At 40.4% G+C, this 19,288-nt stretch overlaps 3 protein-coding genes across 3 annotated transcripts; all 3 read left to right on the forward strand.

Moving 5' to 3' along the window:
* Nucleotides 1-3,838: 3,838 nt before the first annotated feature.
* Nucleotides 3,839-5,420, forward strand: LOC135644014 (probable aspartic proteinase GIP2). The gene has a single exon (XM_065161366.1). It carries the CDS (start codon nucleotides 3,854-3,856, stop codon nucleotides 5,330-5,332), a length of 1,479 nt encoding a protein of 492 aa, XP_065017438.1. The 5' UTR covers nucleotides 3,839-3,853; the 3' UTR covers nucleotides 5,333-5,420.
* Nucleotides 5,421-7,050: 1,630 nt separating this feature from the next.
* LOC135644015 (peroxiredoxin-2F, mitochondrial-like) lies at nucleotides 7,051-12,888 on the forward strand. Its single transcript, XM_065161367.1, has 5 exons — nucleotides 7,051-7,331; nucleotides 7,461-7,490; nucleotides 9,307-9,465; nucleotides 10,644-10,738; nucleotides 12,658-12,888. The coding sequence occupies exons 1-5, from the start codon at nucleotides 7,128-7,130 to the stop codon at nucleotides 12,761-12,763; spliced, it is 594 nt and encodes a 197-aa protein (XP_065017439.1). The 5' UTR covers nucleotides 7,051-7,127; the 3' UTR covers nucleotides 12,764-12,888.
* A 1,065-nt stretch (nucleotides 12,889-13,953) lies between these two features.
* Nucleotides 13,954-16,860, forward strand: LOC135644013 (uncharacterized). The gene is made up of 5 exons (XM_065161365.1): nucleotides 13,954-14,253; nucleotides 14,388-14,660; nucleotides 14,754-15,665; nucleotides 15,760-15,993; nucleotides 16,074-16,860. The coding sequence occupies exons 1-5, from the start codon at nucleotides 14,236-14,238 to the stop codon at nucleotides 16,251-16,253; spliced, it is 1,617 nt and encodes a 538-aa protein (XP_065017437.1). The 5' UTR covers nucleotides 13,954-14,235; the 3' UTR covers nucleotides 16,254-16,860.
* The last annotated feature ends 2,428 nt before the right edge of the window (nucleotides 16,861-19,288 follow it).

Raw genomic sequence — 19,288 nt, forward strand, 5'->3', positions numbered from 1 at the left:
AGTGCACCACACAAACTGGCTCAACCTCTCAACTAATGGATTAATTCCGAACAAGTTGGATTAAGAAGAACAAAGTCAGCCATTTTGGGATGTCCCTGGCAAAAAAAAAAAAAAAGTGAAAATTCATAATCTTATCTTATCATGGCGAAGCACTATAGTGAATCATGTAAGACGGGGCAAGCTACCATTGCCCCCAAACTTGCAGGTGGGTTGCAAATGTAAACTCGTTCTTAGGTTGTTGTAGCCACTCATGAGGAGTGTGGCAGCAAAAATGATGAATGATTGGTTATTCTCCACAAGCGGAGGAAGTACAGTCCGACGTGCTAATCGGAAAAAGAAATCATAAAGAGAGTCTTACAACTACGGAAACCTACCTTGATATTCTTGAAGCGAGTCTAAAGGAACTCTCCCAAGGCCAACGAAGACTTCTTGGAGTAGAGAATTCGTAAGAGGAGGTAGAATCTTAGATCGGTAAGGCTGAGTCTCGAGTAAATTGATTGATGAAAGACACCAAAGATTCTATGCAACACCTACACAGTCGTGGTAGAACTCATGTCCATGATTATATTGCTCACAAAGGTTCTTAATGTGAGAGGGAGCAAAACTCACATTGATTCACCAAAGTAGAGGGCACTCGAGTCGCATTGTTATAGGGGTGCCGGAGATGCAAAAGAGCTAGAGAATTTCCTATTTGACATTAAACAATACTTTCGATCTATAAGGTCTGATTTAAAAAAAACTAAAATTTTAATAGTAATCATGTATCTAAATGGGGATGTAAAACTTTGGTGGCAAGTATGTTGGGAAGAAATCCAACAAAATTAATGTCGAGTGGACATATGGAATGACTTAAAGTAGGAGTGGAGAACCCAATTTCTACTCGAAAATATGGAGTTTGTCTTAAGAAGAAATATGAGACAACTCCACTAAAGTACTTTCATTCGGGACTACATAAAGTAATTTTTTACATTAATATTGGACATATAAGATATGTCAGAGAAAGATAACATGTTTAGATTCCTCGATGGTCTAAAAATGTAGGCACAACGGGAGTTGCATCGAAGAAATGTCATCGATATATTCAGAGTAATCGTAGTTGCAAAAAGACTAACTAACTTTATTTCTTTGAAAAATTACTCATCTTAGTATTTCCAAAGGAAGAAATATTAAAGTGAGCAAAAGAAAAAAAAGTTTCCACAAAGGAGGATCGAAAAGACAATGCTTCAAAACCAAACAGATAGGCAAAGGACTACACATGATGATAAAAAATGTCTACAAAAATAAGTATTCAATGGATTGACAGTAACAATCCATCCTCGGCTCAAGAATAAAGGAGAAGAGTGGCATTACCGACGGATTGATGGTGAGATTATGCAAAAGAAATGAAATCTGTTAATAATTGGTTCAAAAATGAATCAGAAGGGAGATGGATCCATTTAGAAGTACAGGGCTTACCTTATGGCTAAAGATTAGAAGTTCAAGTTGTTCACGAGGGAACTCTCTCTCGTTGTAGAAGCCTTCTTCGATTGTATTCTCACAAATAATGCATAAATGCAAGCTCAAAAAGTCCTAAATCATGGCTCGAAATAAGCTGTCAGGCGATGGGATCTCAACTTTAATGATCCTATCTTATGAGATGGGAGTAGAATCATTTTATGCAAACGAGAAAATTCAAAAGTAGTGTCGTGATGATCTCTTTGTATGTGCACGAGATAATAAAACCACTAATAGACATTGTTGAAGCTGGAAGTGTGCTTAGGATCAAGCTTCTAAGAGAAAGATCCATTGGAGCTTTATTATTTAACTCAAGATTACATGTATTGTCCTTGAAGACCATGGAGACAAGACTACATGCATAGCATGTTCCATTGCAGCAGCACAAGATGCTGTTTGGTTAAGAGGGTATATACAACAAATAGATGTTGCTACTTAAAACATCAATTAAGATACCATTTCATCAATTAAGGTATAGTTGCAAACGAAGTATATGTTTCTCACTACATGTTAGATGGACATGTCAACTTCCGAGGACTGCCTACAATATGATTATTTTTGTTTTGTATACGATCAACCAGATCTCAATTGTTCAAGTTAGCTGATTTGTTGTTTCATGTGATTAACGCTATTATTCAGATGAAAAGCCTCATTTCATTTATTCATTATATATATGTTGCATGACTTATATATTATAACTGGCATAACTAAGTTTAGTAGGCTGATAGTGTGATATCAACTCACACAAGAAATCACCTTTAGCACTGAGAGACACATCCCCATGGTAACACCAATATGATTTAATAATTGATTCACCAACATACATTGATTCACCAACTACTATCATAATTTTAGATTTTTGAATTATACGTGGTACTACTATCATTATAGTGGTACCATCGTCGGAAAGCCTAATAAACATAATGTTTATCGGTTGACAAACACCACATATGCCTATTTTAGGCCATCAGTTTAATCTTCTAACAGGCCCAATTTAATATAATTTCAAACCCAATAGATATTTGATAAGTTGATATTGTTTGGTCTCAATACCAACTCAAATTGATCTAAAATGACTTCAATAAGATCTTGATAAAATCAACCATATATCGGGTATATTTATAAAGTTTTCTACTTGTATACTCTTTCTGTATGTTATTGGAGCTTTTGATAAAACCAAAACCTTCGATATATCGTTATTTTTTTTTCATGTCAATTTTTTCATGATATCTAATTTTTTGGGTGCAATATCCAATCTTTCTGACACAATGCCTGAATACAAAGTTCAATTTCTGGTACGTCGATTAATCCTTCAGTTTGATATCTAATTTTTGACATGATAATTTTTTAACGTAACGTACAACTCTTTTACTCGATAGTTGATCCTTCGGTGGCCTAAGTTCATGATCCAAGTAATTTTTATGTCACTTATCTCAAATACATGTTAGTTCAATAAATTCGTCAATTGATTTCATCATCAAAATCTAAAATTAAATTAACAGAATTAAATCGATAGTTGATTGGTTTCAAATTAATTTCGATTTTAATCGGACAGTTGCAGATTTAAATTAGTTAAATATATTTAACAATAAACATAAATCGCGTGTGATGTTTATAGTACGGTGGTTAGTTTGTTAAGTTTAATTCATAAAAAACTAGATTCGAAACTTAAGATATATTTTTAGTTGGATTAAAAATATTGTAATTTTATTTTTTTTATTTAGTTGGATTAAAAAATTTATATATTTATTTCTTTATGTCAGCTTTGCCCATTATATTATAGTTATACATCTATTTTTTAAATTTTAGAAATAAAATTATACTTTTCTTTTATTTTCATATTTTAAATTATTTTTTATTTTTTTTTTAAATAACGATTTGAACCAAAACCGAAATCGCTTGAATCAGAACCACAATCAACGATTTCGGTTCGATCCTTAAACCAAAACCAATCCGATTTGATTTTGATTCCTAATTAAGAAAAATCACAATCGACGGTTTCCAAACCATCAAACCATGGTGCCGTCTCACCGTACCTCCACATTGTTTTTTGCATTAAGAAATTAGACTTGTTTTATCTTTCCAGCTGTACACGTCGTGAATTGATTCTGTGTGTCACATTAAATCCACCTTGAATTGTTGATGTAGACATCTTATTGGAATTGTCACATTCGCCTCATCCAAATCCTCTCTTCTCATCTCAATTATTCATTTATTTTTACTATATATATATATATTTATATATATAATTGGGCAAAACTCGGTGCACGCTCGCAGATCCATCACACGCTGCGCAGTAGAATGGCCGACGCTGATTCACGTCGTCTATTTCCGGCAACTATCGTAGGACCATTTGAGTATGACGTACGGCTCGTGTGGTCAAATTAGCACGCTAGCTAATGGACAAGAAGCCAGCTTCGTCTCTGCTCACCAGCTCGGGAGATACGCCATACTTCCAGGTAGAATTGGCACTATTTACAGGATGCAGCAGAGCCTGCTCCTTCAGCACTCGGTGCCCATCTCTCCTTGCTTCATGGCTTCGTCGACACTGCTTCTCATTCTCTCCTCTCTCCTGCTCTTCTGCTCATCTTTCTGCTCTGCGGCGAGCCCGCACGCCCTCGTCCTTCCGGTCAAGAAAGATGCTGCCACTCTGCAGTACGTGACCCGCGTCTACCAGGGGACCCCTCCCGTGCTCCTCGAGCTCGTCGTCGACCTCGGAGGCCGCTATCTGTGGGTCGACTGCGATGCCGGCTACGTTTCATCCACCTACCGCCCCGCCCGCTGCCGCTCGGCTCAGTGCTCGTTAGCGAACTCCTTCAGCTGCGGTGACTGCTCCGCCGCCCCCCGGCCCGGTTGCAACAACAACACCTGCGGGCTTGCTCCGGAGAACCCCTTCATCCGCACCAGCACGTTTGGTGAGCTGGCCGGGGATGTCCTTTCGCTGGCGTCGACCGATGGATCCAACCCGGGCGCGCTCGCGACTGATCCACGCTTCCTCTTCTCCTGCGCGCCTACCTTCCTTTTGAAAGGCCTCGCCAAGGGCGCCAAAGGCATGGCGGGCCTCGGTCGGAACAAGGTCGGGGTGCCATCACAACTCGCGGCCGCTTTCAGCTTCCACCGGAAGTTCGCGCTTTGTCTCTCATCCTCGACGTCATCGGACGGCGTCATGTTCTTCGGTGACGGGCCGTACAGGTTCCTGGGCACCCTCAACTTGGACGCGTCCCAATCGCTTTCCTACACGCCGCTCCTCATCAACCCGGTGAGCACCGCCGGCACCTACGTGCAAGGAGAGAAATCCGTAGAGTACTTTATCGAGGTCAAATCGATCCGGATCAACGGCAACTCCGTGCCGCTCAACAAGACGCTACTCTCCATCGACAAGGACGGCGTTGGCGGGACCAAGATCAGCACAGTCACCCCCTACACGACACTCCAGACATCCATCTACAGGGCGGTCACGAACGCCTTCGCAGCAGCATTAGCTGGTGTCCGCAGGGTTCCTCCCGTCGCCCCGTTCGGATTGTGCTTCGATCCGTCGAGCATCGGGAGCACGAGAGTTGGGCCTGCGGTGCCGCAGATCGACCTGGTCCTGCCGAGCCAGAACGTGTACTGGAGGATCTTTGGGGCGAACTCCATGGTTCAGGTGAGAGACAAGGCACTGTGTCTGGGCTTCGTCGACGGAGGCGCTGAACCGAGGACGTCCATAGTGATCGGTGGATATCAGCTGGAGGACAACTTGCTGCAGTTCGATCTGGCGACGTCTAGGTTGGGATTCAGCTCATCGCTTCTGTTCAGGCAGACAACCTGTGCCAACTTCAACTTTACGTCCAGCTCTTAGTTGCCCCCCTTCTCTGCTTTCCTGCCATGGACGCGGCTTTACGTTTCTTTTGCTTTAGTCCTCGAATAAACGTTTGTACGTCTTCGGATTAGAACTACTAATGCAACCGACAAATGTGCTGGTCAACATAAGAGGTGATGTCGAGTCCGCCGGGAAGCTGAAATCGATGTGGAAAGTAGAGCTCTTAGTTCGTTGACCCAAAATTGACCAAATCATATGAGATCAGCTGATATAAACTGATCAACGACAAAAAATCATAATTTAGGTTCCTATTACATTTACAAAATAATTCAACCCAGTTTAAATCAGACAGTAAATTAAAATCCGATAAGATAGCAAGTTAGATTGACTCTGTATGATAGAACAATTTATCAAATTGATCTAACGAAGCAAGCTGATATGAATCATGTAAGATTCAAACAATTATGATTATGGTTTTGATAAGTGTTAGTGTAAACAACCTTCAGCCGTGGTCTTGGGACCGAGGAGGCTTGGTCCGAGTCCGAATGATAGGGATCTTCCCGAGACGACCTTTGAGTCCGTCGAGGCGATCGTCTGCGGTGGTTGGGACGGTGTCGTTGTCTCCTCCGAGCAAGAATTCGCCTTCGCGTTTCGCAGGGACCTTCGACTTCGCTCCTGCACGAAGGTCAGGTCGAGGTGCTCGGCCCGACCCCTCCGACGATCAAGTTAGTCGATGAAAGGGGGAAGTCAGATGAAGAGGTCCCCCCCCCCCCCCCCCCCCCTTCCTGTTCGGAATGCGAGGGTATTTATAGGGAAACTTACTGTTTCCTGACGTGCCCGCTTACAGGGGGCAGGGTGGTGACGTCTGATACTGGTGTTGGCGTGGCGTGAAGAATCAAGCCTGAGCAGGCGTAAATGCGCCTCAGCCGACGTTCTGGTCCGTTTGACCGGGTGCTGTCGCCTCGATCGAGGCGTGAGACGTCATCTGACGTCAATCGAGTCTCATCATAATTACTATCCTCATCAATAAGATTTAGCAAATACAATTGCTTAAAGATCTTAATATTACTGGTAAAACATATGAAATCTTAATCTCAAGGTTTGAATCCATTTGGTAAGTAGTAAATATGTGATTTGATCCCATAATGTACGAACAATTAACTCACATCTTCGAGAAATTAAAAGATGTAGGAAAATTGTATGAAGATTTGATGGATTGTTCCTCATAGGTTTATCTGAAATCTCATAAATTTCATGAGGGTAGAAAATTCTAAGAATAATTTGAGTGGTGGGATGGTTTAGTTTAGATAAGCGGTTAAATATGAGGTCAATTATAAATTATCTCATGTAATTAGTTATCTGATCAAATTATATTAGAATCTTTATATTTATAAAAATAAAAAATTAAAATCTCTATACGAAATTAAAAAAAAAATTTATAAAATTAAAAATAAAAAAGAAAAATATTTTGTTGGAACAATGGATTAAATATTTTATTTCTGTAATTATACGAATCTAAATATAATTTTTAAGAGTATAAGGATCAAGATGCTAAAAGAAACTAATTAAAGAAATAATATATAATTAGTCTATAAATATACCTGATAAAAGATTATATAAATTCATATATAATTATAAAATTCAGATGTGCAAATAAGGAAGGGTTTAGGTATTAATATGCAAAAAGTCATCTAAAAAATGGAAGAAATAAAAAGATTCCCTTTTTCTTGGTAGCAAAATATATCTTTGAAGCCGAACGTGTCCGTGGCGTATAGAGAAGCCCTAGCGACACTCTAAACCGCATTGGACGAGCGACTGAAGTAAGCGGGGGCAAATGGCGTCGGCTTTGGCGAGGGCAAAGAGGACCTGCCGTCTGTCGGCGGCGGCGACGATGGCTATCCGCAGGGCGTTTGCGTCTGTCTCTGTGGGGTTCGACATCGTCTCTGCTGCGCCCAATGTTGCGCTCCAGAAGGCTCGTACTTGGGACGAAGGTGTCTCCTCCAATTTCTCCACCACGCCTGTTAAAGAGATCTTCCAGGTTTCAAGATTATCCGTTTTCTTTCACTTTATAATTAGACGATCTTTTATTTGTTTTTTCAGCTATTTTATAAATAGTGATCTGCTGCTATGTATGCCATCAGTTAATTTCGAATTGTTGTGATTTCAGGGGAAAAAAGTGGTCATCTTTGGCTTACCTGTAAGTTTGTCTATTATCTTTAATTTTGAATTAAATTAGTGATTTGTTTTTTCTTTATTGTATTTCGTTATGTTTCTACTAAAAAAACCCGCTATTTATTGAGGGTGTTTGGACACAAGGTGAAAGGCCAAGGAAAGAGTATATATAGGGGCTGCATATCTTTAACATTTTGAAAAGGAAGTCATTCCACCTTTGTAAGTATGCCCTGCAGCATTTTATGAAAAAAGAGAAAGGAAAAGCGCAGAGTCCTACCTACTTTGTGAAATAGTTGATTTAACATTGATCTGGCTGTGGTATGACATTTCTGGGCAGTTATAATGAGCAGCTACTGGTTTATACAGTAACATAATAAAGGTTTGGATTGCCAAAGAGTCATGTTGTTGAATATAATCCCCGAATAATTCAATTTTGCATGCTTCATTTGAAATTGTTTAAGTTTAATATGATCTCTTCCAGTAAAGATAAAAATTCAATAACTACTCTGGATCTATTTCTATTTAAATGGCCTACAGATGAATCAGAGAATGTAAGTTCTGTGTGTGATTATTGGCTTGGATCAATATATTTTGACCTTAGGCTGCTAATCACTTCAGTCATTTCTTGCCTCTATTCTTGTATTATAATCTTCTGTTGCCTCTATTTATGAAAGTTTGTTAGTAGCCAAGGGCTGGATAACCTTTGGCAGTTATATTGTTAGCTGTTTGTCATGGGATTGAGAAAATCATGACTCCATGTTCTTCTGCCCTAACCATATTATGATGTCAAAGCCTCACCCATGTCTAATTCCCTTATCCCCGTCATAGTGGATTATTAGTTTCCGATATGATTGCTCAATCCAAGGTTTCCATAGTTTTTCCTAAGGTTGAGTGGACACTTGATCCAAGTGGTTCTCATCATTTAAAATATTTCTCTCTTTTATGTGTTTATAGATATTTTCTTTCAATCTACTGTCATTTGATCTTAGATTTGACTTCCCAATGGCCGATAGGTTCCTTTTACTCCATAATCCTATTTATGCATAATTTTCTCTCTCAATGTTATACATTCTCCAAACCTTTCCATAAATGGTTTTCTTCTAAACAACTTGTTGATCATGATTTATAGATTTCCGAGAGGCTAATTGGGACACATCATTCACACAATGTTTACATCATATATTTTTGATCATCTGAACTTTTTTTGGTTTGTTTATATTCTACCTTCTGTATTCTAAAGATCTTCTTCCCACATGAAAATCACTGCAGTCTTTTGTTACGATAGGCTAGGATATCTTCTTCCCACATGAGTTGTATTTCCCATAAATCTGTAACAGCATGTGTTGGATACAAATTGGCATTTTGGGTTGCTCTTTCTTTCTTTGCTGATCTTCTTTATGCATTCCTAAGGGACGAAAACTCTAAAGAAAAAAACTAGATAATGGAAATATATTGATTTTTCTGATTTAGCAAATAAATCAAAAAATATATTGATTTTTTGTGAGAGCTAGAGTGATGATTAAATTACAAGAAACTTGTTTTCTATGTTTAAACTCAATTCTATAAGCAGTAAACTGCCAGAAATTGGCAAGATTTAGCAAATAAAGTTTACAGAAAATATAAATAGAAAGAAATGGGACAATCAGAATAAAGTTGAAGATGGTGGAGAGTGGAGTGGGTGAAGGAGAGAGATCAATAGAGATCTGTGAAAATCAAAAGCCTTCAACTTTAGCTTTGAAAGTAAATAAGATTTTTCTAACTTGACATTCTGTAGGCTTACTTTCTATTATTCTTTTAAGTTTTAATGCCTTCCTATTAATTCTACACAATGACCATTCCAGGGTGCATACACTGGTGTTTGTTCTGCACAACATGTGCCTAGCTACAAGAACAACATCGAAAAGTTCAAAGCTAAAGGAATTGATTCTGTGATCTGTGTGTCTGTCAATGATCCATATGTTCTAAATGGATGGGCTGAAAAACTGCAGGCAAAGGAAGCAGTAAGTAATTTGTTTATTTTTTTTTCTTTATGCTAGTTTATGTGGAGTATGATAAATGAAAGAAATGTTGCAAGCATGACTTGGTCACTGTCGACTTCACAAAATTAGTAGCAGTTTCCAGACTGTATTTGATTATAAAATCTAGCTATTTGATACGAATCTTAATCAACCAAAGGTTTGTCATAAAGTTAGCTTTTTGGCTCTTACATTAACCCTTTATCTTTATATATTATATAACCATAAAATTTGTACTTGGTTGATCTTTGTACTTGATTTCAGAAAGAACTTCACTATGCATCCACTCATTCTCAAGGGTATTGGATCCACGCCAGTCTGGCCAGACCAGTATGGATCAGCTCCATGCTGGTGTGTTGAGTGATGGCACTCTGGCATGCACGACACTATCATTTATATGGTTTGGGGGGTGGGGAAGAGGAAGAAGGCAAAAGGAAGAAAGGATGAGGAGGAGGTGGAGAAGAGTCGCAAGATGACAAATGAGAACACAGAAATGTTGGCTTGTTACAAGTAAGTCTAAAACATTAACATAGGAGAGAACCAGAAATGATGCCAGAAAAGATAAAAATAAATAATTAACTTATTTGTTAGAACTTAGGGGTAGCATCAATTGGGATTACAGTAGGCAAAATATTTTAAGGTGGGTTGTCCAAAGAAAAACTCACTTCATGGAGATACAGTTTCTACAAATTTTTGTCTTCTCTAATAATGAACTTCTATCTTAAAGATAACGATTTGATTATGTACTCTGTATATAATAAAGTCTAATTGCATTTCAAGCATTTGAGACTCTAAACAATGCAATAGTCACCATAATGATTTTGCCAACCTTGCAAATCTAATATTATTGTCATTAAATTATTGTAAAACAACAAAACAATTCAACATTTAGCCTTGGCAATGGCAAATGATATGCCATCAATGCAACCCCCAGTTTTCTCCTCTAGTTTATTCTAAGTTCAAGTAACATATTTGAAAATGTGAAAACAATGCCCCTCTTTGGATATCTGATACATGTTCTACTTTTCTGCTTACAATTGATTCTTGTTACCTCCATATATATAAGGTTTGATGCAAAAGATTTCAATTGGCCTTCCAAGCAAGTGTAATCAGGAGCATTTATGATAGATGTAGCTTACTCTGATGTTTGACATACCTTTTAGATTGAGTTTTATGGTGACTTTGATGGGAGTTTTCACAAAAGATTGGAGTTAGATTTGGATCTCTCTGCTGCTTTGCTTGGGCATCGATCTCAAAGGTAAATACCTTTATGTTGAATCATGTATTCACCTATTGGATATTGCTTTTGTCTTTCATGTACTTGTCATGTTTGCTTTTGTCTCTCATGTACTTGCCATGTTTCTTCAAAATTCAGTTGATGGCATGATATTTTCAAAGCACGGAAAATGTCAATTGAACAATATAACAATCTACTTGTGTCATCTTCTGATGCATGATCTGTCATCCTTCACATTTTCTGAATTTTTTAAATTGTTCTTTAGAATGCATGTGTACTGATATTATTTATCAGTTGTAGATTAACCAACACATAGCAAAGGTCCATATACTCTTTTTCTACATCTAGTTTCTGTATTTAAATTGGATTTTTATGCACAAAATATATGATGTATATCTGATGGGTAAAACCACCAATGCCTTGACCTCATTTAATTCTGATTAAATGAGAGCAACATTTTGAGGGAATGCAAATTCCATCATATCATTTTCTATTATCTTTAATTAGTTTTAAGATATAGCAGCTCTGGATTACTAATAAATTTGGCAATATCTGCTAAATGGCTTGTATCAACACAAGTACTTTCAGTCTAATTCTGGACCAAGTTGCCTTGGACTTTGAGATGGTCCTGTAATTTGAGCTAGATCACCTTTATTTTTAATTTAAAACTTGACATTTGAAATGATACCAATTATATGCTTTAAGGTGATTCTTCAATGTCATGAGATGACCAGAACCAGCCGAGTAAAATTCAGTTAAACAGAACAACTTTGTCTTAACAGATGCTCAAAAATTGCCAGATAGACTCAAAGATGGCACAGTGGTAGTGCATAAGTGGGTCCTATGTAGGCACATGCCCCCTTGGAACTTGGAATATCAGTATGAATATTTTCCTCTACTAGATATCTTAGTATGAGTAATCATAATTTAGTTATTATTAGCTTACAACATGTGTTCTCAGATTATGACATGTAAATGAATAAACAAATCATAGTAGAAAATTTATTATATGTGTTAGCTACTAATGATATACAAAAATAGTGCATAGATTACTCATTTAAATTAGTTTCTAGTTAAAACATTTTATGATATAGAATGTAGAGACATTTATAAATGATATCAAGTTGTGAAATTTAAATAGCAATATTGTCAATAGCAAACAATATCAAATAAGGAATCTCCACAAGGACTAATAAAAGGATATCAAGTTGTGAAATCTAATTTCCGGACTAAGAATTGGTGATTAAAGAAAGTTGAATCTACCTATTTTAATATATTATAGGAGATACTAGTGTTGACCTTGGGTAACAATTAAAGAAAATATAATCCAAATGCTTATGATGAGTTACAAGATTGGTCTTATTTGAAGAATCATGTCAATAACAAACAATATTGAATCGTGAGCTTCCTACAAGGACTAATAAAGCACCCTTTTAGATATATAACTACTGAACTCATAAGTAGCATAAGAAGTCTCTCTTTTTCCCCGGTGTGCTGTTCTTAGCTGACCATCCTAATCAGTGGTTTATGGGGATGATGCCATCACCGGGAGTAGGTCTGGCTGGTGCTGTTGGCTATAGGCAATATCTTGACTCCTCTTCCTTCTTGTCATGACAAGGAAAAGCCCTTTATTTGTGTATTGCTGTTTTCTTCTGATGGCTCTGGAGTTGCTTTAGGCCTCGAATGTGACCTGCTTGACCTTCCAGTTATATCCTGTTACTGGTCTAAATGTGAGCCAACAGAATCATAGAAGAAACATGAAATCCCTCATCCATCAATCAGCTCTACTTCAAGTTAGGTGATATGATTTTGATCTAATTGATAGTATTTTTTTTTTCTTATTTATTCTACATAAACATGGGAAGCTTTTGATAAACTGTTCAAAGTATTATGTCCTAATAAAGCACCTGATTTGTTAGCTCTTGATACCTGTATTGCAGGTGGTCGGCTTATGTTGATGATGGTAAAATAAAAGCATTTAATGTTGAGAAAGTTCCCTCAGAATTCAAGGTCTCTGGTGGTGAGGTGATCTTGGGCCAGATATAACCCACTTGAAATATTACGCATATTTGACTTTTTTGTTAAAACTGATGACTGTAATTTCACGTGGACGTCTTCTTAAATAAGTGAATGTTTGAAAACAAAGTCTTTAATATGCATCCCTTTCTGTACGAAGTCGAGAAGTGAATATTAAGGGTTATTCTTTTTCTTAAAATTAATCGCTTCTTTCTACATTAGGAGGTCTAGGGTCATCTACTGTAGGACAAAATAACCTATATGTTCAGCCTACTTAGATCATCTAGCTCATTTTATTTTGGATTCTGATTTATCCAACTAAATCTTCCTTGTGCATCATGAAATTGCAATATTATTCATATCACTATATGTGGCAGATAAAGATATCGATATAGCTTGTAGTTGTAAAAGAAATAATCCAAAAAGTTTGCTGTTTTATTTCTCTGTATACAAGCCTGTGCGAAAAGGTGGTGGCAGATGTTTTGCAGAAATAGGATCCTTTATCATTGTGAACAGTAGGGAAGTTAATCCTTTGTTGGTTCCACTGGGAGATTAAAATCTTCTCAACGATATGGTGTTAAAATCTCCATCGGCCCATTTCTTTTGAATGATTTGGTGTTGAAATCTGTGATAGAAGTGGTGAATGATCCAAGTATTGTAGGCATAAATCAGAATCTAATTCTAACTTCGAAGATTAACTTCAAGTTTTCCCTGTATTTGAGTTGGGTTTATGAATAGATAAGTGCTGCTTCACGTGTTGGGATTTCACGGAATCTAAGCCATGAATGATCGATCATAGGTGACAATCTGTTGCAGTGATTCGGTAGATGTCCATCAAAAGAAGCATTGTATATCCGGCTCAGGGAATTTGACCTCCTTTAATAAGAGACGAGATGGATGTGTTTTAATATGGTTTTCTTTCTTAAAGAAACTTAAAATCGATAAACAAACAGTTCAATTTCACCTAAATAAGTAGCTGCAAAGACCACTACAAAGAATACTCAAATGGCATGGCAGATGGGAAAGGCGTGCGAGCATATTTGCTCACGGTGGAAGAGCGTGCTGCAGCCTATGGAAGCTCAAGCATGGTTGCTTCCGGGTGGAACCTTCCGTCCGTCGACGGTTTAACCTGGTTCAAAAAGCGGGTGCAGTTCGCCAGAGGAACGACCACTAATTATTTGGCGCACCGGAGGAGACTCCGCGTTCCGAGATAAGGCGGCCTGCGAAAAAGGTTCGCCGTCCTCGCAGTGCCCCTTGCGGGACCCGCTTGCCTTCCAGCCCATCCTGACCGTCCGTTTCCTGTGCTCGTTTTGGGAGGATTCAAGCGTGGAAAATATGATGGATCGACAACTCTGACAGCGCTGACGAGGACAGAGAGCGAAGAACAGAAAACCCGAGGCCACCAACGGCCTCGCCTTCTCCCTCGTGATAGATTGATAGATAGACTCTTCCCAGAGCTCCGCTGCCGCCGTCGCCGTCGCATCGTCTCCGTGGAACCGGAAATGGGCGCTCCTGTCACGGTATCATACCAGCTCACATAGCTTGCACCCCATCGATTCCTTGAGCTCTCGGTGCACGCAAAAGGTTTATCTTTTCGGTCATGAGATCTGTGATCCTTCTTATGTCCATGCTCGTCTCTGTGCTTTCTTTGTAGGTGGTGATGGAGAGAGAGGCAGGAGAAAAGGAGGAGAAGGTCCACGTAGGAGACGCGGAAGCTAAACCAGATGGGGATCAGAAGAAAGAAGTCGACGGAGGAGGAAAAGGAGCAGGGGCGGTCGTGGTGGCGGTCGATGCAGCTCAGAGCGAGACGAGAGCCTCCAGGTTGCAGACCCAGCATCCGGTAGCCTCCATCCAGGTCGTGCCCCGTGGCGCCGCCACTCCGGCCACCCCCGCCGACGCCTACCAACCCACACTGACCCCGTCGCAGGTTAATACCCGTCTTAGATTAGGAAGAGCAAGTGGGATTGGTGCTGATTGAATATGAGCTGATATCTTCTGATGTTTTGATTGGTGGAAGTAGGTGGGTTTGGCGTCGCTGAATTCCAGAGCGTACACCAATAGGATATCCCTCCTCCTCTTCGTCCTCCACCTGCTGGTGGCCGCCGCCGCCGTATGCTTCTTCTGCTTCAAGGGCGTCGAAGGAGTCCTCGATTTCAACTCGGAAAAGGCTCGGAAGGAGCGCCACGTGCTCAAGTTCTGGCTCCCGCCCATCGAAGGCGCCTCCGTCCTCAGCATCATCCTCGCCTTCGCGTGGCAGAAGGCCATCCGGTCATGGCCCTCCGTGATGGTCTCCTTCATCCTCTGGGCCTGCTTCTTCTCTACCATGGCTGCCGGCATCCTGCTCCTCTGCTTCTCCCTCCCGGCGACGGACGGTCTCGGCGTCGCCCTCATCGCCTTCTCGATTGGCGCCGGTCTGTACGCGTGCTGGGTCACCCGCCGCATCCCCTTCGCTGGAAAGGTCTTCGCCCTCGCCCTCCGGCCGGCGACCAAGTTCCCAGATCTCAATGGTCCGGCCTATCTCATGATGGGCGTAGGCTTCCTTTGGATCTCGGCTTGGTGCTTTGCAGTGATCGGAGCGCTCAACTTCTACTATCCACCGCTGACCATCCTCCTTTTGGTGCTGAGCCTTGCTTGGACAGCGGAGGTGATGCGCAATGTAGCCAATTTGACAGTGAGTCGGGTTATTGCCCTGTACTACCTCAGGGGGATGCAGTCCAATACTCAGTTCAGCTTCCAGCGAGCCACCACCATTAATCTCGGCAGCGCTTGCCTCGGGTCGCTCTTCGTGCCCTCCATCGAGGCGCTACGCATCATTGCCCGCGGCCTCAACTTGCTGGAGGGAGAGGATGAGTTCATGTTCTCGTGTGCGCACTGCTGTCTTCGGGTCATGGAGTCCATCTTCCGCTACGGCAACAGCTGGGCGTTCGTCCATGTAATCAACTACACTCCTCTTCAATCTCTTGACTGTGCCCCCTTTTCCCGACATTTGCTTCTTCTATGCTGATTGGGACGGGGAACGTTTGCAGATAGCGGCGTACGGGAGGGGGTTCGTGGCGGCGTCGCAGAGCACATGGGGGCTGTTCGAGAGGCACAAGATGGAGGAGCTGGTGGACTCGGACATCACCAGTGCCGTGTGCTTCTTGACGGGGGTCACCAGCGGCGCCCTCTCCCTCATCTTCGCTGCTTCCTGGACCTTCTCCTCCCACAAGCACTACACGGCCACCGTCTCCCTCCTCGCCTTCTTCGTGGGCTATCTCATGGTCAGTTTTTTCTTCCCTGTTTCCTTTCCTTCCTCGTTCACCCCACATGATAACGACCCGCACTTCCTTCTTCCCAACAGACGAGGATCGGCATGGCGTTGCCGCATGCGTGCGTCGCGTGCTACTTCGTTTGCTACGCCGAGAACCCGAGCCCGAGGCTGTTCGACGACACCATCCCTGCCCGGCTCAACCAGATCCGGTCCGACAGTGAGGGGTTCGTGCCGACGCCACGGTTCCCCCGGCGTCACCCTACAACCTAAACGGCGGAGGCGGCTCTGCCTTCAATCGCACTCCACCGCCGCCGGCTCCTCTGCGGTTAGTCGCAGTAAGACTTCAACCGTGGTGGGTGGGCGGGCGGGCTATCGAGGGGGAGGCGTGGATTGTCCATCACGCGAAGGATGGATGGTTTGACCCGGCGACGTCGCTAATAAGCACCACCCGAGGCCACGACGTGCCGAGGTGGAACGAAGGCGACAGCCACATCGCGCACGCAAATGATCACAGCGCGGACATTTGCCAACCACATTGCTTATTGGAGGTCCCATCCACTTACCGATATCTTTTGCTATCACGAGTTGTCCTGTGGAGATTGACGTGTGGCCCAATTCACATACGTGATAGAGATATATCGAAGACAAAAAGCCATGTAATTGTACCGAGAGCAGCAGCGGAATGTGAAGTCGATGTCGACATGTAGGTAGGAATAATTACGGTGTAAAGGGGTGAGAGACACACATAAATAATATGATTATAAATGTATAACGAAGGGGACAAGGATGGTGGGGATTGATTGGCGTGGCTGCTACAAGACAAATCTGCCTGTCGCGTGTGAGTTGAGATGTATTTTGCTGTGAACAGTTTGTTGTATGTCCACTTCATTTGGATGGAATATTCTGGGTGGAAGACGTGCGCAATGCTGCATGCAGCATCGCTGGTCAATGGTGGGAAGACTATAAACTATCCGCCAATGCAACGGGCCCCATTAATGAAGGGGGGGGGGGGGGGGCCCACGTTAGGGTCTTGATGTCACAGTTTGCAACAATCGATTAATGTACGCCATTACAAATGGGTTGTGATAGAAAAGTATCAATAATTACAGTCCAACGGTTGTTGCTTTTCTAAATGCCACTCCTTTCTATTTTTATATTTAAAAAATATACGGATGATTTTTCTAAAAAAAATTCCCTTTGGAGTTTTTCTAAGAAAAGATATTTTTATTTTTCTTGCATGATACTCTTTATTTCTTATAATACTTGGAATGTCATTTGTCGTTCTCCGTCAACTCTATGCTCATACTCTTTTAGTCGTTAACATCGTCACTAAGAACTTTGTTCATTCACGATGAAAAAATTCTTATATACTACGTAATCTCCTAATTTTAATTCCGTCATTGCTCACTAGAATAAAAAATTAAATTAATAAAAAATTATAAATTTATTTAATTGAAGATTTCATCTCATAAGAAAATTTCATCATTGATGGAAGCTATTTATCAGATATATTATTAAAAAAAAGTTATTTACTAAGATAATTTGGAAACTTATGCCGTTCGAGAAAAGGAAAAATTAAAAGATTGTTTATCTTATTTTTTTTTCTAATTCTAGCCAATAAAAAGGGGAAAAGATTGCATTGGAGCTTCAAGGGCGAATGAGGAATCTCCACATCTAAGTATCACGAGTCAAACTAAGACGAGAGATTAATACCTCTCACCCTATCAAAAATTGGTTAATGTTTAAATTTGTGTTACTTGTTCTTTCTTATTTTGAATTAAGATTTCCATGAGTTCGAGCATCTTTCTCGAACCTTGTCCTTTGTTTTATCTTAATTGATTCTTATTTTAGGTTGGCCTGCATCAATCACCATCTTCAATATATATATCGGACTTGCTTGTCTTCACACATATCATCGCTTCGACAGACCACGTGAGCAAAACTATTATCTTATAGTGCTCTGATGAGACTAAACAAAGATGAAAGCGCTCAATGTGAAAGCAAGATATAATACTTCAAGAAAAGAGAATTATCTATTATTAATTTACCATATGGTGCAAAATCATATAAATGAGAACAAAGTTAAAGTGTCACTATAGAATTATAAATGGACAAATTCCTCTAACAAAGTCTAAGTTTGGTATTTTTCCCGTATAATGTCCCTTTTTCGTTTTATTCCACTAGAGCCTCTTTGTCACTTTTATTCTATCGTAATTACCTTCGCTTCATTATAGTCACTTTCGTCCCTCGTCATGGTATGTTGTCTCGTCCTATCATGTGTTCTCATCTTTGTTGTTGTCTTTGTTTGTGCACTCTCATTGTTATTATTGCTTGCGTATGCTCACTCTCATTGCCATCCTTGGTTATGTACTATTGTCATCATCCTCGCTCGTGCACTCTCGCCCTCATTATTGTTTTCATTGCTTCCGCCTTACCACCAGGTTATGCTGCCTTCACCCTACCTTCTTATGTTCTCTTCTCGAGGTTGCGAGCATGAAGTTAGCATTTAGAGCAGGAGGCCAAAGATGAGGTGGGGTTGTTCGAGGGGGTACTCTACGATGACAATGTAGAGTGGTAGGCCTCGTGACGAGAAAGCGATAAGGATGGGTGGCAAGAGTAACGACAACGAGGACAGTGACAAGGGCCTCATGGTAACGAAGGTAGCTCGCAATGCAACATAACTAGAAAGAGATAACGAAATATAAGAATAAGTTCATCTTATAGAATATAAGAGGCACTCTATATGAATTAAAGAAAAAAAGAGATACTATTAGGAAAAATCTTAAAAAAATAAGATTTGTTTGAGAAAATTATCCATTATAAATTTAATTGTAACCATTTTAAGTTACTCTACAGACTTGATTAAGTCCAAAAAATGGGGGAAAAAAAAGAAAGAATAAAGTAGGGCTGGTCAATAGACTTGTTCTCCAAACATCTTTAAAAAAAAGCCGTTTAGGAATTTCAAGAGTAGAAGCATTTAAACCACAAATCATCTATTTTTCCATAGATATTTCCCCATATAAATTAAAAACTTTCAAAATTTTAATTTTGGGTAAAAACAAAAGTTGATGCGATCATATCACGTGAAACACAGCACCTAAGCATATGGAACACCAACCAAATGGCAAACCCTATCGCCATGGATGGAGGAAAACGAAGAGGGCTGGCTTCTTTGGGATAAAAGGGTTCATTGCCCTTTGGTCTGTGCCTTTGACCTCCTAAATTGCAGCAGCATCAGTGTTCGTGTTTGTAATGGCCTTCACAGGGATGTGTTTGTAATGGCCTTCACAGATTGATTTGTACTC

Source organism: Musa acuminata, chromosome BXJ3-8 (assembly GCF_036884655.1).
Source record: "Musa acuminata AAA Group cultivar baxijiao chromosome BXJ3-8, Cavendish_Baxijiao_AAA, whole genome shotgun sequence".
NCBI lineage: Eukaryota > Viridiplantae > Streptophyta > Magnoliopsida > Zingiberales > Musaceae > Musa > Musa acuminata.